Source organism: Triticum aestivum, chromosome 1B (assembly GCF_018294505.1).
Source record: "Triticum aestivum cultivar Chinese Spring chromosome 1B, IWGSC CS RefSeq v2.1, whole genome shotgun sequence".
Lineage (NCBI taxonomy): Eukaryota > Viridiplantae > Streptophyta > Magnoliopsida > Poales > Poaceae > Triticum > Triticum aestivum.
This window is the reverse complement of record NC_057795.1, coordinates 103649173-103666213: the sequence shown is the minus strand read 5'-3', so window position 1 is coordinate 103666213 and position 17041 is coordinate 103649173. Positions and strand designations below refer to the sequence as shown.

The 17041-nt window shown below is 39.2% G+C and overlaps 1 protein-coding gene across 1 annotated transcript; it reads right to left on the bottom strand.

Moving 5' to 3' along the window:
- Positions 1-6478: 6478 nt before the first annotated feature.
- On the bottom strand, positions 6479-15371 carry LOC123077516 (ultraviolet-B receptor UVR8). Its single transcript, XM_044499800.1, has 14 exons — positions 15312-15371; positions 13992-14070; positions 11592-11651; positions 11055-11156; positions 10873-10966; positions 10453-10495; positions 10329-10374; positions 10195-10235; positions 9978-10080; positions 8570-8624; positions 8420-8486; positions 8201-8237; positions 7077-7156; positions 6479-6906 (listed from the first exon to the last, which is right to left on the bottom strand). The coding sequence occupies exons 1-14, from the start codon at positions 15369-15371 to the stop codon at positions 6781-6783; spliced, it is 993 nt and encodes a 330-aa protein (XP_044355735.1). The 3' UTR covers positions 6479-6780.
- Positions 15372-17041: the final 1670 nt, after the last annotated feature.

Below are 17041 nucleotides of genomic sequence, written 5' to 3'. Positions count from 1 at the left end.
CGCCGTTAGGCCCCTTCACCAGAGTAGAAGGGCCACCACCTCCTGCCTTCGCCTTGCGGGCCAAGACGACCACGTCCATGAGCAAGGCTCCTCCCGGCGCCTTCTGCTCGTCAGCGAGCGGGGATCGCCCGGAGCCCATCGTTGGCGTCCATGAGCGGGGCTCCCGTGGATGGCTCGATCCCGTCGTCGGTGTCGATAGCGTCCACGAGCACAACACCTCACATCCAGTGTGAGCAGCTCCTGAAACTATTTCTTCACGTTGCTACAATTCTGCACTTATGGTTCAGTCCTACTAGTACTGATAAAATGTATACTTGAGTGGAAAATTTAGTTGATTCATTTTGTGAACACGTATCCGTTTCAGTGTTAAAATAGGAACACAATAAGTTAACTTTGCAAGTGCATCAGTTCACCTTGAATGAAATACATAAGTGCACCTTCAAGTTTTCCATCAGTTTGCTTATTAAAAAAGAAAGTTGGTTGTGTAAAGAAAACTGAAGTACCAATGTCAGTCTAGAAGTTTAGGTCATGGAGCAAGCCTGCACAAACAAAGGACTCCTGTAGCGCTTCTCCAGCTTATCTGCTGCATCAATGGCACTCTCTCGCAGCAATCTCTCTCCTTCTCTGCTTCTGCTATTAAAATGCATAAGTATTGTTATGCTGATTGGTTAGCTTTTCTTGCTCTTTAGGTGTTTGCCACTATTCCTATGAGCACCATTTTAATATGCTTATTTTGTGCTCCCATGAATGTTTTTGGAGTAGTACAAATACATCATCATAGTGAGTAAAGATGTGGCACCTTGGGAAGTACTACCATTAATGTTTGGATCAAGTTCAGAACAGAAAACCTAGAAAAAATGTGTGCAAAAAGAAACATCTTCTCGGATGCTCTATAAGTACATGATAATTGGTTTTTGGTTGGTACTTTCCTTGAAATGCAGTTGCTTGGTAGCTCATTGGACATCCCCCCTCATTATTAGCTGATGATGTGGATGATTTTGTTTGTTTACTTAACAGGACAGGGACATTTTCCTATCTGATTCTTGATGTGCCGCTGCCGCTATTTGTCTACCATGCCTCAAGAAACTAAAATGCTTTTCAGTTCATCTACTCTGTGATTATTTTTGTGCTGCTACAAATGTGTGTGTGCTGCTACAAATGTGTGTGTTGCAACAAATCTGTGCGGTGCTTCTCATTAAAAGTTTATTTTTTTGAACTTCTCCCAATTAATTAATATACATGAACTTCATTACTTTTTTAATAGTACTTACATCAGCTTGTTGGAATTTGTGCGGTGCTTGTAATACAATCAGTTCAGATCTTGAGAGACCATCAGATCACAAACCGATGCAGTATTTCTGTCTCAACCATGGGATCAAACCCATTTTGATAATGACATGATCAAAAATTGATGGTGGATATTTAGCAGGTTCTTCAATGCAGTGTCTGTAGTTTGATTTGATTTGGTTGGGCAGGAAGGCAGAAGTAACGAGGACAGTACGATGTGTTCCATTTCATCCATTTTATTGTTCTATGTGTACGCCTGATCAAAATAGCAGCACAATGGTCCTCCCTTTCACTAGTTTTTATCCCCTCTTTTTTTTAAGCAGGATGCCATGAATGGAGAAAATGTGAAGATGATTTCCGTCAGGGTGGTCTGCACTGACTAGCTTCAGCCAGGAGGACAAATAAGAATAGTAGAATGAATAATAGGTCACACTTCAGTACAACAAAAGCCTCCCGACAAGTTCAAATTTCAGACTAGGTCACACTTCAGCTTTTGCTCCTGTAGTTTATTTCTTGAGTTGAGACTCTGTCAGTTTTTGTTCGAGAGAAATACAAAGTTTAGACCCCATTACTTTTTGTTAAGGCAGGGAGAGGTTTTGCTCCTGCAGCATCCTGTCTCATCCTTTCAATAAAAAAGTTTTTATGGTAGTTCGAATTGTGCACTAGTTTGCGCTTCTTGTTTTGCTCCTTTGGATTATTTCTTAAGTCCAGAATCCTTCACTTTTTGTTCTATCTAAGTTCAAAGTTCAGACTTTGACCCATGGTTTGGAAACAGTTCTACTTCTTGGTACTGATGTTTTCAAGTCAAAGGAATTTGATGTGTTTGTTGTAACCCATAAAATGGAAAATGTTCTATGGTGCCTAATCTTGTTTCCCTTTTGTTTATGTGGTTGTGTTTGTTGTAACCCATAAAATGGAATAATGCCTCCAATGCGCAAGCCCAGGATGATGACGCTGATCACTAGCACGAGGGACAACAGCAGGTTGAGGATGAAGTACACGACACAATGAGGACGACGAAAACATGGAATCCGTACACGTAGCAGCAGCCGCAAGTTCAAAATTCTGTTATGATGATAAGATTCTACTTCTTAAAAGAAAGTGTACATTTTAGTTCGATGTTTGTGCAAGAAAGGAGAAGATGGTTTGGATTAAAAACATTGATCAGTACAAATAAAAAACAATGATCAGTTCAAAGTCTAATTTTAGCTCAGAGATGACAACACCATCAGTTCGGACGAGGAAACAAATTTGAATTAATACCCAAACATAATTTTTCTGTCATAATTCAACCGAGGCCATCAGGAGGTTCGATGAACACAATTTTGATAGTTTGAAAAAGCGATGGTAAGAAAAAGATAGCATGTGCTTATAAAAAAAGGTCCTCAAAGTTCAATTACTCTCCCATGAACGTCGGCACACTCGGTTTGGGTGAGTGCACATCTCATTGAGAAAAAATATAAAAAGATAGCATGTGCTTATAAAAAAAAGGTCCTCAAAGTTCAATTACTCTCCCATGAACGTTGGCACACTCGGTTTGGGTGAGTACACATCTCATTGAGAAAAAATATGGGTAATTGACAGAAAAATCATAAGTTTCAGAGATAAAAAAGTTTTGCGGTTACAAAAACCCTATTTCTTTTCAAAAAATATGATTCCGTTCAACATATAAACCATGCAAAGTTCGGAGACTATGATATCATGTACCATTGAAAACTTATGAGGAAAATCATACCAAAAAAACAGACTAAAGTCTAGTCTATAAAAATACGCTCAGTACAAATTCATACGAACATCGGTTCAAGTATTCTCTTTTTGGAATCTTTCAAAATTATTCTGTGAAAAATAAATCAGTATGGACACATACATAGTTTAGTACAAGTACTCTGTTTTTTTTACGGGAAAACGTCACGAGGTGTCTCACCGTATTCAAATTTACTCATCAACGATTGCGAATTTGAGAAAATATTTAAAACGACTAAGTTTCGCATTTTTGATAGCTTTCCAATGGTATATTATTTGCCTCATTTCGACAAACTTTTAAAAGAATGTGTTTGAAATCAAATTTGACCCTATTTGAATTCGTTTTTAAACCGTAAGGAATTAGAAAAACATTTCAATACAAAAAAGTTGTGCATTTTCCATAGTTTTCCAAATACGTATCATTTGCGTCAATCTGACAAACCGTTTGTAAAAAAACGCGAAAATACGTTTCACCCAGAATTTCACCGTTTTTTAAATTATTTTTAAAGCATGTAGAATTAGAAAAAACAATACATATATGGAAGATGCGGATTTTCACCAGCTTTCCAACGCCATCTTATTTTCTCAATTCCGACAAACCATTTGAAAATTGAGTCCAAAATACAGTTCACGGTTTCGGTTTTAAAAAAAATCAAAACTGCTCTTAAACCATAATGATTTCCCAAAAACGTTCAATATACTTGAAATATAGTTGTCAAGAGCTTTCCAATGACATATTACACGCCCCATTCCGACAAAAAATTGCAAAAAAAAAATTAAACTAAAGAAGACGATCTGTTAAACAAAACTGAAAGCATCAGTTCAACCGCTTCGAAATCATCAATACAGCCGCCTGAAACCGTCAGTTCAAATAGGGTAACAGAATAATATTTTGTTTCGCGAAACAGAATAGCCAGATGTGTGTGTGTGTGTGTGTGTGTGTGTGTGTGTGTGTGTGTGTGTATCTGAAAGAAGCGGGATCAACTCCTACCACATGATCGCATACGAGCAATTCAAGAGGAATTGGCGGGATTCTTTGTTGACCATGTCATACCTAAAGACGGAGAATACCATCACAAATTGCGACTGGATTTTGATAGATGATGTCAGGGATCGTAAGAGATGTTATATTGTATACATGTAGTAGCGTCGAATAGATATACGAAAATTTGTTGTTCGACCAAACACGGAGAAAGAGAGGTAAAATCGAGTCCAAAATACGGTTCACGTTTTCGGTTTTAAAAAAAGGTTTTTTTTTCAAAACTGCTCTTAAACCATAGTGATTTCCCAAAAACGTTAAATATACTTAAAATATAGTTGTCAAGAGCTTTCCAACGACATATTACACGCCCCATTCCGACAAAAAAATTGCAAAAAAAAATAAACTAAAGAAGACGATTTGTTAAACAAAACTAAAAGTATCAGTTCAACCGCTTCGAAATCATCAATACAGCCGCCTAAAACCGTCAGTTCAAATAGGGTAACAGAATAATATTTTGTTTCGCGAAACAGAATAACCAGATGTGTGTGTTTATATATATACACACCCTCTTTAAATTAGATCTGAAAGAAGCAGGATCAACTCCTACCACATGATCGCATACGAACAATTTAAGAGGAATTGGTGGGATTCTTTGTTGACCATGTCATACCTAAAGACGGAGAATACCATCAGGAATTGCGAATGGATTTTGGTAGATGATGTCAGGGATCGTAAGAGATGTTATATTGTATACATGTAGTAGCGTCGAATAGATATACGAAAATTTGTTGTTCGACCAAACACGGAGAAAGAGAGGTCACTTCTCTCTCTCTCTCTCTCTATATATATATATATATATATATATATATATATATATTCATGATGATCTTGTGTAATGGTTCCTTCATTGCTATATGTACTCCCTCTGTCCCTAAATATTTGTCTTTCTGAGCAAAATGAGTGAATCTATACTCTAAAATATGTCTATATACATCTGTATGTGATAGTTCATTTGAAATCTCTAAAAATACAAATATTTAGGAACGAAGGAAATAGTAGCTAGCGTCAAGTTGAATGGAAAACATTATATAAAAATGAAACCCTAAATGTAAAAGAATTGGAGGGTAAACACAAAAATAAAAGGGGAAAACACTATAAAAACCCCTAAACCCTCCAAAACCCTAAACCCCTCCTTTCAAAAAAGTAAAACCTAGCGCCTGGCAACTGTTGACGCGTGGTTGTCTTTTAGTCCTGGTCGGTGTTACCAACCGGGACTAAAGATCCTTCTGACTGAGCGCCCCATAGCGGCCACGCGGAGCTCCTTTAGTCCCGTTTCATAAGCCAACCAGGACTAAAAGTGGTGGGCATTAGTCTCAATCGTTTTGTCCCGGTTGCAGAACCAGGACTAAAGGCCCTCTGAAACTGGGACTGATGCCATCTTTTCTACTAGTGACATATCAAATACCACAACGCATTTTTTTTATACCCAAAAGCTTTTATAATCACCCAGCTAGGAAGTGATGTCTGGCAACGCAAAGCAATCATCCGGTATCTGGATATATGATATTCGCATGGTATCTGGATATATGATATTCGCATGGTCTAAGTACACAAGTAAACGTTGACTCTTTTTACGAAAATACCGACAAAATATTGACAACGTGACTTGGTAGTGTTTCATAACTTGAGTTTATCCAACACCATTGTCACCCTAGCAATGTGTTCTCATTATTGTCGTCATCTTTATTACAATAACATTACCATGGTTTAGAAAACAGAATCATCAACAATACATGAGCTACTCTAGAGGCCAGACTAGGGATCTGATTGGTGTTTATCTTTCCATTCCACATGCAAATAGGGTTTTCTTCGAATCTCACATTCAAGAGCCATTGCAATTATAGCACCGAAATATAAACTTAATTATAAACAAGAAAATAGCATAATGACACTTTTATTATTGACTTTAGGGCATGTTTTCAAAAGTGCTCCCATGGCTTGAGGGAACTAAGTCTCCTACAACCATATCACTCACTGCTAGATGGCACGCCTATCAAAAGGGAATAGGGGCCTCTTTGATTTATAGGAAAAGTGGATTAAAACATAGGAATAAGAAAATTTTCCTATGGGATATTATTCATCCATTTGATTCAAAGGAAGTGTCCATAGGAAAATGTAGGTTTTTTCTCCTTCATATTGAGTTTCGTAGGTAAAAGCAAAGGAATTTTACAATCCACTGAAATCTCTTTTTTACATTCCTATGAGCAAAGAATGAGGCAAATACCATAAGTAGCATATTAACTCAATGCTAACTTTATATATGTTTTAACATTAATTTGACCATGCCCCAAGCCCTTCAAATTCTGACACGTAATAACCACACCATCCACTGAAAACAATTGTCAAACGCAATCGCAACACCAAAGAGAGATAGTTGAGCGCCATATATAAATAACACATTGCAAGTTTGTAACTGTAAAGACAAGATTTATTTTAGTTCAAATCATGTTTACATTTTGAACTGGCCGTGCCCATCACAGCCTGCGCGACGTCAAACACCACTTCTTTACAAGGCCATCAAACATCATAGATACAAGCTGACAATGAAGATGTATGAAAGAAGACTATACAGCTAGACTAACCTGTAATTCTGTTTGACGAGTTCATCACTCGTTCAAGGTCAGCTTATTCTTTTTCCTTGTGCAGGTACGACTGAATACTACCAAACATGCCTGGATGCACTTACAGTGCTGCAGATGGCACAGCAGTCAGTTTTCCGCGTACTCGAGTATCGCGCCTGTATGATTGAAGCCACATGATACATGAACAGCACTTGCATTCTTGCCAAGTTCTACCATCATCGGCTCACAATAGTCGACATCGTTTCCATGCCCCTGCAAAGGAGAGGCACTGGTCATCAAAATCAGGTGAAACGAGCAGTTTTACCATGATATGTAGAATCATTGTTAACATGATTTGATGGAAATTGTGCAAGCAGGTACAAAGATGCCTAACGTCGGCATCAAGTACTAATAAATTGTTGTAGTGGCAGCAAGCAACTCACTAATTGCCCGCCAGAAGAATGGCCCTCTTCGAAGAAGGTACCGTTGGCACCTCCCCAGCCCCACGTGTAGATATCTTCACCTGGACGTTTTGAGATGTTCTGAGTATCACAGGCAATGCGGCAACAAAAGAGAAAAGACAACCCATAAGATCTTATTTGAAGATAGCATGGCAACTTTTCTCAGGTACTACCTCCTTTCCTAAATATATGGCGTCTTGATGGTTTAATTTAAACTGCCAAAACGTCTTATATTTAGAAACAGAGGGTGTATATATCATAAGAATAGAAGAACACCATTCTTTCTTTAGACTGGGAGCAACTGGTTTCGAGTCCTCTTGGGTGTGAATTTGGGTTCTTACTACTCCCTCCGTTCCCAAATATTTGTCTTTCTAGACATTTGAAATTGTTACAACATACGGATGTATGTAGACATATTTTAAAGTGTAGATTCATTCACTTTGCTTCGTATGTAGTCACTTGTTGAAATCTCTATAAAGAGAAATATTTAGGAACGGAGGGAGTATAAAATAAAATAAAGTAGGGCCTTCCCCTGCCGCTTTCCTTTCCAAAAATGAAATACTTATGTTGTTCATTCAAATGGACATAGAAAATGGGATGGAAAGTCAGGCAGATGTCATGAAACAATAATAACCCTTTACTATTGCGAGGTTTTGTCTCTCTGAATTGTGTGTACAACTAGTTAAGTCAAGCCATGTGTGTGTACCCTGCATTTTATATTACTGTGACATGATATCCTCAACTCAATACCCAGTGCAAGTATAGTCTAGTAGAACTATCGTTCTATTTTGTTGTTGCTATACATACTTGAGAGATACAATTGTCTAGCCAAGGAAACTCCATGAAAATAAGTTGTGTAATGAGACCTAATGATGGACACCCCTTGTCAAGATATAAGTATTTGCTTCATAACATAATTTTCTAGTACTGGTTAGAACTTACTCCCTCCGTCCGAAAATACTTGTCATCAAAATGGATAAAAAGAGATGTATCTAGAACTAAAATACGTCTAGATACATCCCTTTTTATCCATTTTGATGACAAGTATTTCCGGACGGAGGGAGTAGAACCCAGCATACAACAGAAATGATAAAACAATTTGATACCTGAAATTGCAGCTGTGTGCTTCCAACCACAGGATACCTGCAGAAGGTACACGGTGAAGGTTCGCCAGAAATCAAGAAATATATTTTCCTTTTAGCAAGGGGAGAAATGAATTGTCTTTTCTTTGCATGGAAAGAAACAAGCAGCTTTCTTTTGCAAGGGAAAAAATATTGCAGTATAAATAGAAATTGAACCAATGATTAGACATACTGCATACCAACCTTAGATACAGGAAGCTTAAATAATGAACTTCTTACAACTTCTGGGAAGCGAACCATGCCTGTACCTCTGGAAAGAGGTACTATACAAGTCAGCAATCCCAGAGTTTGATACAAATGAAAACTTCTAGAAGCAGTAGTAGATGGAAGTACCCAAGACCAAGGCAGCCATTTTCATTTGAACCCCAAGAGTACAAATCTCCACGATCTGCAAAATATCACGGGTATCCATGTCACCATTTTCAGATCCTTAGAACAGTTGAATAAAACTGATAGTTGTCACTGATAAATTGTAAAAATATAACACCATCCAAGCCATGTCCCTTGCCAAGAGATAGAAATATTTGCTTAGCAATTCAGTAATTATGCTAGTAAAATAAGCATTAAGGATTAAGCTACAAAATTGAAGAGAGTTAAAAGGGCAGACCTCCACAATGACAATCTATTAGAAATTTCATGTAAAATATACTTCCACTATGAAGTACATAAAGATTTTACAATGTGCAAGCCCACAATTTGTTCAATTTGAACTGCTTCAGTTGATCATTCGAGAAAATAGAGGGACAGTTTGTGGAGACAAAATGGACATGCATGGATGTAAAACTCAAGCTGCATAATCCTTTAAAGTGCATAAGGTGCTATTGACGAAAACCCCATATATGCCAAGTTTATACTGTACTCCCTCCGTTCCGATTTACTCGTCATGGTTTTAGTTCAAATTTGAACTAAAACCACGACGAGTAAATCGGAACGGAGGGAGTACATGTTATGGTTGTGGGTTCACAAGGGAACAGGACATAGGGCATACCCGTGAGGGCATTGGATAGGTTATGTTAGAGACAGAAAGGTTAAGCAAAGACTAGTTAAATTAGGAACAGTCCAATTTAACTAGGAAGATAAAGTCACGGTTTGATCTTGAGTGTCTTGTATGAATTGAGAACTGATTTGTGGATCAAAGTTAGTCGCTTTATTTAAGGACTAGCATGTAACAAACTTAATGAAGCAATAAGAGAATAGTTTATCAATCTGTTCCTCCTTCCCCAACCTATGTTCTACTCCTCAATCCCCTATTCCATGCCATCCGGCCATCTTCATGGCGGTAGTTACCCAGTTTGTTCCAGTCCACCACCGCATCTAGGACAAACCATGGCCTGATCAGATATGTTGTCAGTCTGCACGGCTTCACCAGATGCAATATAGAGATGAAGATATTTTGACCTGAGATCCTAGTCCCCCGAAAAGGGTTATGTATCAGTATCAGTGTATAACTATTCCTAAAATTTGTTTTCTTTATTTGGAGACCAAATCTGAAGGACAGGCCTCGCGCAGTGGTGAAGTACTCCCCACTTGTGCCAAGAGGTCCTGGGTTTGACACGGCCTCCCTGCATTGCACTGTGCAGGGGTAAGGCTTGCCTCGTATGATCATTCCCTAGACCCCACCTGGTGTTGGAGCTTCTGGAACTGCATATGACCAACGTTTTTATCTAATTCAATCTACCAAATTACTGCCAGCAACAGAAACAAGTGCTCCTCTTTTGATTTCTGCATGCACAACTGATACCTGTTACGGCGCAAGTATGATAACCTCCACAAGCAACTTCTTCTGAAAATTGTATCTCTTCAACAGCACTTGGTCTAGGTGCATCATTTGATCTTCCAAGTACCTGTAATTTTGGATTAAATACAGGGAAAATCCCAGGAAGCTAGATTTATGGCCAAGAAAAAATCTCAATAAAAACAGTAAAAAAAATGTCCCAGGAGGCCTGGTTGGATACCACCTTCTCAGTCTTCTGCCCAAACATGAACACAGTACCTTTTTCTGCAATTTTTACGCAAGGAGCACATAAGATGGAGAAATCATGATCAGCAGTTGACTACTGTACTACTTTAAACAATTTTTCCGTGAGCTTACCATCAATGCAAGCTGAGTGCAGCATTCCCGCAGCTATCCTTTTAATCTATCCAATGCAACAACATGAACAATGAGAAGGGGGTCATTATTTGATCAGGACACAGCAAAACTTAAAGCAAAATACCTTGATACCATCAAGGTTTTTTATCAACCTTGGAGTATATTCACTGCACAGATGAAGATCAGATTATCAAGAATCCTTCCAGATAAATATAGCTTTAGCATAGTGCAAACAAATCCAAACCATCAAGCATGTTTTACAGTGAAATATCCAACATAATACCACACAGATCTTTTCTCGACTCATACTACATCATCTCGGAACTAGGAACTTCGGCAATTAAGTTTGTGACATGTGAATTTGTTATGAGATGAACATTATCTTTTTAAGTACATAAGTGCCAGCTTCTGATAGAGAACTTTGCATTCTTAAGGTTAAGGTGTTACTATGTCCATACTTTCCAAATAAATGACAACATGAGCTATCCCAGGAGATAGAGTGGTGTGTCCACAATAAGTGCTCTGCAAAAACTTGTGATCTTACTTTGAGGTCATAGCGAATCCCAGGAAGCTAGATTTATGGCCATGTCCAAGTCTACCAGCACCAGCAGCTCCCCAACTCAAGGCTTCACCATCCTCTTAAGAAGAAAATAACAGGGGAATTTCAGACGCTCAAAAGCAGTAATATCAAGTTATTACTATAACACAAATACATAGGACATTCACCTGTAACAACAATTGAGTGCTCTGATCCCAAAGCAGTCATTTTCACTCTAACATCAGCCAAGTAGTCAACCTTTCTTGGGGTAGAGACTACTTTTCCTGCACCTAAACCAAGTAGGAAGGGCTCTTAATTCAGAATTTTAAGCTGATGGCAAATGTTCAGTTTAATAGCAAGATTATTGATGAAAGAAACAACATACCATCATACCCAGTAAATCTTAACAGAAGCATGAGGATGCTACAGGTGATGATGGAAAGACAGGTCGAACAAACTGGACCTTAAGTGCTCAAGTATTATGTACAAGTCAATCTTAGACATAGATGTTTCAGATATATAATTTTTTTCTTTTGAGGGAAATTGATGTTCCAGATTTTAGTTGGATCAAATGACCCCACACGCATCAGTGTAAAACAAGACACTGTTGATAACGCCAAATTGTTAATCCAGTCCAAACATTCAATTATCACATATAGCATGAAGTGGGGGGGTACAACCATGGATGGTGCTAAGAGTGTAAAGAAAGAAGATAATATTATTACTTTTGCCAAGGCCAAGCTGGCCACTCGAATTTTTGCCCCAAACGAAGAGCTCACCATCGGCTGTTGAAAAGAGATAGCACAAAATCTTATTAATATGAATTGGTTTCGCAAAAATTCTGGTGTACATCATAAATAATAAAGAATTTTGATTAAAAAAATGAACACTTCCTCCAGTTCTCGAAAAGACACTGGCACGGTGGGCAAACTAGAACTTTGGTCACTATTTTCTATTGTAATGTATTTACAAAGCCCAACAAAAAGTTATATACTATCAGTAATTTTCAAGAAAAATTGTTGCGTATGATTTTTAAGTATCTTGTCTGAATAACTTAAAAGACATTGATAATCAAAGTTTGAAAGTTACCAAATGGCAGCTTCTAGGGAACAGGAGGGAGTACTCCCTCAGATACATCCCTTTTTATCCATTTTGATGACAAGTATTTTCGGACGGGGGGAGTAGAAGATAACGAGCTCATAGCATTTACAGTTTGTATAGTAGTCTTAAGTACCACTGTGCATGTAGCTCCCGCTTTTGCAGGGTCCGGGGAAGGGTCCGACCACTTTGGGTCTATTGTACGCAGCCTTACCCTACATTTCTGTAAGAGGCTGTTCCCAGGACTTGAACCCGTGACCTCATGGTCACAAGGAAGCAGCTTTACCACTGCGCCAAGGCTCCCCTTCAGTACTCAATCATCAATACTAAATAATAATCTTATATAATTCTACACAACTTATGAAGGTACTACGAGCAATAAGATGTTTCAACGGCATGGATGGACAGTTTAGGTCCAGGTAAAGTGCACAATTCAAGATATCCATCCTTTCTTATGAAAATGAAGCCCAATTAGTGCATATTTCTGTTGCATATTTGTAGTTGCCTGTCTCATTTGTTTATATATGGATATATAGTACTGAGCCACAGAAGGTCCACTAATATTTACAATCAGCTTCTACTGCAATGTAATGTTGAAGACATAGAGTATATTGTGTACGCCACACAGAAACAAGGAGTTCAAAATTACTTGATCACTAGCATAATGCCCGTGCGCTGCTGCGAAGCCATAAAGAAGATGAGGAGTTAGCCCACCGGCTTAGGAATCACCAAAAGACGTTGGTGTCCGGCAGCCGCTGTGAGGTTCACAATTATAAGAAAGCAAAAATACCATGAGGGGCCATGCGACGGGCGTTGGAGAATCTTAAGCAACCATAGTAGGTCCTTTGAAGATTTAAAGTGAGATAACATTTTGAATGTTGAAACACATGATGTGCATTAGCAAGTTGACTGCACAAGGTCGGCGATCAGGCAAGAGGACAAGGTCTATCATCGGGGTTGGAATTATTATTTGTTTGCTGTCCTATGCTATGATATAGAACTAGAAAATTGGTTGGGAAGGAAAACTAAAACCAAGAGCATGATTTTCAGGTGGAGTCTCACATGAAAGTAGTCTGTAGCATATTTATTTATTTGTGCTGGGTCCCACATGTGAATTAAAAGTACATTCCTATATTTACGTCTTTTGAAGGTTGCTAGTCCACATATGGGCAGGAGTTCTCGGTCCCACCAGAGTGGGCCCCTCTGGGGTAATAAAGAAGTGGATAAAAAAAGGGGACCATTGCTACGGGCTATGCCACCCATTGTGCATTTGTTTTATTTGTGAAGGTTGTTGATCCCACATGTGAACTCGCCACCAACTCCAACCTTTATAAGTAGGATAAAATACTTGGCCATTGATAGTAAAGGTTGATCAATCAGCCACATTCTCCATACATCTGGGTTTATAAGGCCCATTATCGTTGTCTTAAAAAATCAGCATCTATACTACCAAATCAATATCCTTAGATATATCATGAACTATGTTTTCATAATGTATTCATTGAGTATTGCATATATTGTATTATTTTTTGTATACACTTGGTCAAACTTTAACTAGTTCAACTTAAGAAAAGATTAATAGGCCTTACAAACCCGGATGGAGGGCTTTAGGCACATAACATAATTTAAAAGAAAACTTTATTAATGGACAGCTCGCTCAATCTTATTTATTATCAGAAATGCTAAAAATATGACGTCAGATTTTAAAGCATGGCAAATCTGATGTCTGGGAAGGCAAATTATGTTGTCGCGAGCATGGAAATTTCCTTCAGCGAGCATGGCAAGATTTGCCATGCTTAAAAATCTGAGTCAGATTTGTAGAAAAATCCTTATTTATTAGGACACTACAACTGGGTGCTCTAGGAGCTCCATCAGGCATCCATGCCCCTGGCCGTCAGATTTTAATACTAACAATAATATAACAGGTGGTCTTGCTGTTTCCAGTGTCCCCTTCTCAATATATACATTAACCTTCTTCTGGTAAAGCAAACCTAGGCACATAACTGCACCTTACTTTTTTCGCTCACCTGTTACTGCACAAGAATGATGGTTGCCAGCTGAAATTTGTACAACTTTCTCGTGAAATCCAGAGACTTCAACAGGGTCCTACATGTAAAATAAAAACCTGTCATTGGAAGAACACGGATGTGTTGACAAATGACCTACAAGGGTAAATAATAAACAGACAAGAGAACCCCAAAAAAGAACTGTAACCATTGATTACGAGTCGAGGGACTAGTCGAGACTAGTCGCTAGACTAGTCTATGAGTCGCATTCTCGGTGTCGACTAGAAACCTCGTGTAGACTAGTTCGCCGAGTCGAGGAGTCGAAGGACTAGTCGTAGACTAGTCTAGATTAGTCGTGCACCTTGAGTCGTTCGACTCATTTTTTTAATTTTTTTAGGGATTGGGAGGGGATAAGTGAGGCAGCCACCCTGCCCCTTTCCCTCCATTGCTTCTGCTCTCCATGGATCTGCACTCCTCTGCTCTGGTCCTTTCCCTCCATTGCTTCTGCTCTCCCTAGATCTGCCCCTACGGTCTCCTTCCCTCTGCTGCCTTCTGGCTACTGGATCCGCTCTTCCCTCAGGTTGCAGTAAGCAAGCAAGCATACTAGCAAAGTAATTTCAGACAAATCCATCTATACTACTATTAAACAATCAAACAAAAACTTCTTTAAGCACACCCCACAAAGCGTACATAGATCCAATACAACCGCACGATTAGGCCCACTAAAATCAATCTAACGGTTAGCCTTAACCTAAACCATTTTTCTATACTACTATTAAACAATCAAACAAGAACTTCTTTAAGCACACCCCACAAAGCGTACATAGATCCAATACAACCGCACGATTAGGCCCACTAAAATCAATCTAACGGTTAGCCTTAACCTAAACCATTTTCTGTGTGCACTTAGCAATTTACATTGACTGACCGTACTCCATCGTGCAGGAAAATATGAAACTCCACGCCTGAGCAATTAGGAAACTAATAATCACGGGTGCATCCTATTCTAGGAAACTAAATCAGAGTGCATCCATCCTATTAGGAAACTAATCTCAGACAAATTCATCCTATTAAAAAACTTATCTCGGACGTATCCATCCTATTATGAAGCTAATCGCGAGCCGCCTGCCGCCATCATGCACGCTAGCCACGATGGGGGAAGCGCGAGGAGCTTCGTCTTCCTCTGGGAACGTCGTCTTCTGCCTGGAGGCCAGGCGCTCTTCTGCCGCTACTGCGACGACTCCATCCACGTCCAGGGCATGCTCTACGACAACCATCGGCATCCGCGTCGACTTCAGCTCCGTTCGCAACACCCACGCTGACAAACCACCCACCACTGACGTCCTCCAAGTCCAAGCCGCCAACTGCCGTCGTCCTTAGGGCGGCACCGGTCTCGGTCATGGCGCAGGAGGTGCCGTCATTGCCGTTCCTGTCGTCGTCCTACTGGGCCGTCGAGGACCTCCTGCATCCTATTGGGCCGCACGTGCATAGTCGAGGGCACCGAAGGTCTATCACAAATCAATCAGGTGAACCTTTAATTCGAGTTGGGGGTATTCCGCAATTTGCACGACTAATACTGCACTTTTGGCACTTGGAGGTGGGTCAGAAATTTTTTATCTACAATTTCATCTATCAACCAATCTTCCTCTGATGCATTCTAGAAATAAAAAAATTGGGACATGAAGAAATTGCTATTCTAGAGTTTAATTAATCATTTGATAATTCCTTTGAGAAATAAATGTGATCTGGAGCATGAAAATCATTCTCATATATACTCCCTTCGTTTCAAAATATAAGTTTTTTGAAAGATTTCAATGTGGACTACATATGGTGTAAAATGAGTGAATCTACATTTTAAAATATGTCTATATACATCCGTATATAGTCCGTATTGGAATCTCTAAAAGGACTTATATTTTGGAACAAAGGGAGTAGATATAGGAAGAATGGGACTGATTGTAAGAGTGTGTTTGTTTAGACCTGTATACTTACAGTGCTATTCCTATTTAGACCAAGATTAGAATTTGACTACATGCATAAGTTGGGCTGGTTGAGAAATTTGAATTCACTATCTCTTATAAAGTGAGTGCACGTGCATTACATATTAAATAAGAATCGTGGTGCTTCAAGCAATCTAGAATTATAGATTTGGGATTATCTTAGGTTGCCGATTGCTGTACTGAAAATGTGTAATTAGATATGGCATGCACATAAGAATGCAGCGATCTTGTCTTATAAAGTAGGATCACGAAGGATACTGAAGAAGTTAAGATGCAGAGTCTCTATTTCCCATGATTACTTCTCATGTTCATGTCGGCTTCATGTCACATATCATCTTTTACATTTCAATTACTTTTTTTTCCTGCCTATACTAGAAGAGAAGACTACACTACAAGCCTATATTACTGCATTAATAAATAATTGCTGATTTTATTTAAATGAGAATATTTTCCTGCGATTACTCTATGCAGCAACATAACCACTATTGTGTCTCACTTTTGAAAATACAATTTGAGAGATATCAAACATTGTATATCCTGTTGGCGCCGCCTCCTCGCAGCGCCGCTTCTTCTTCTACCTCGAGCTCCCTCACAAAACTCTCTTGTGGTTTCTCTCTATCTTTTTCTCTCAAGAACACAAGAACACACACATACACATGAAACTCTACACACACACACTCCTCACCGTGGAGGAACCAGCTTTGCTTTGTTCTCCCGGTGAGACACACACATGCTACATCTTTTTTCCCTCAGCCCTTACGGCCTCTTCTCCATTGCTCAATGTGAAATATATATACACAGGAGGGCACACAGCCAGCCATCACGTCCGGCCATCACGCACGCACTAACCGGCCATCATAATCGGCCACTAACAGCACGTCCTGCATGCACTAACTAGTCCTATCTACATGCACATGCTAACTGCCTTATCCTACTCCAAGCTAGAATCACTCCAGCAGCGACAAGACTCGGCCATATCTAAAACCAATTCCACGTCTCAACGTGGCCTACTACTACCATGCAGCTAATCACCTACGCATGCATCGGCTACTTGATCAACACAGCAGCCGA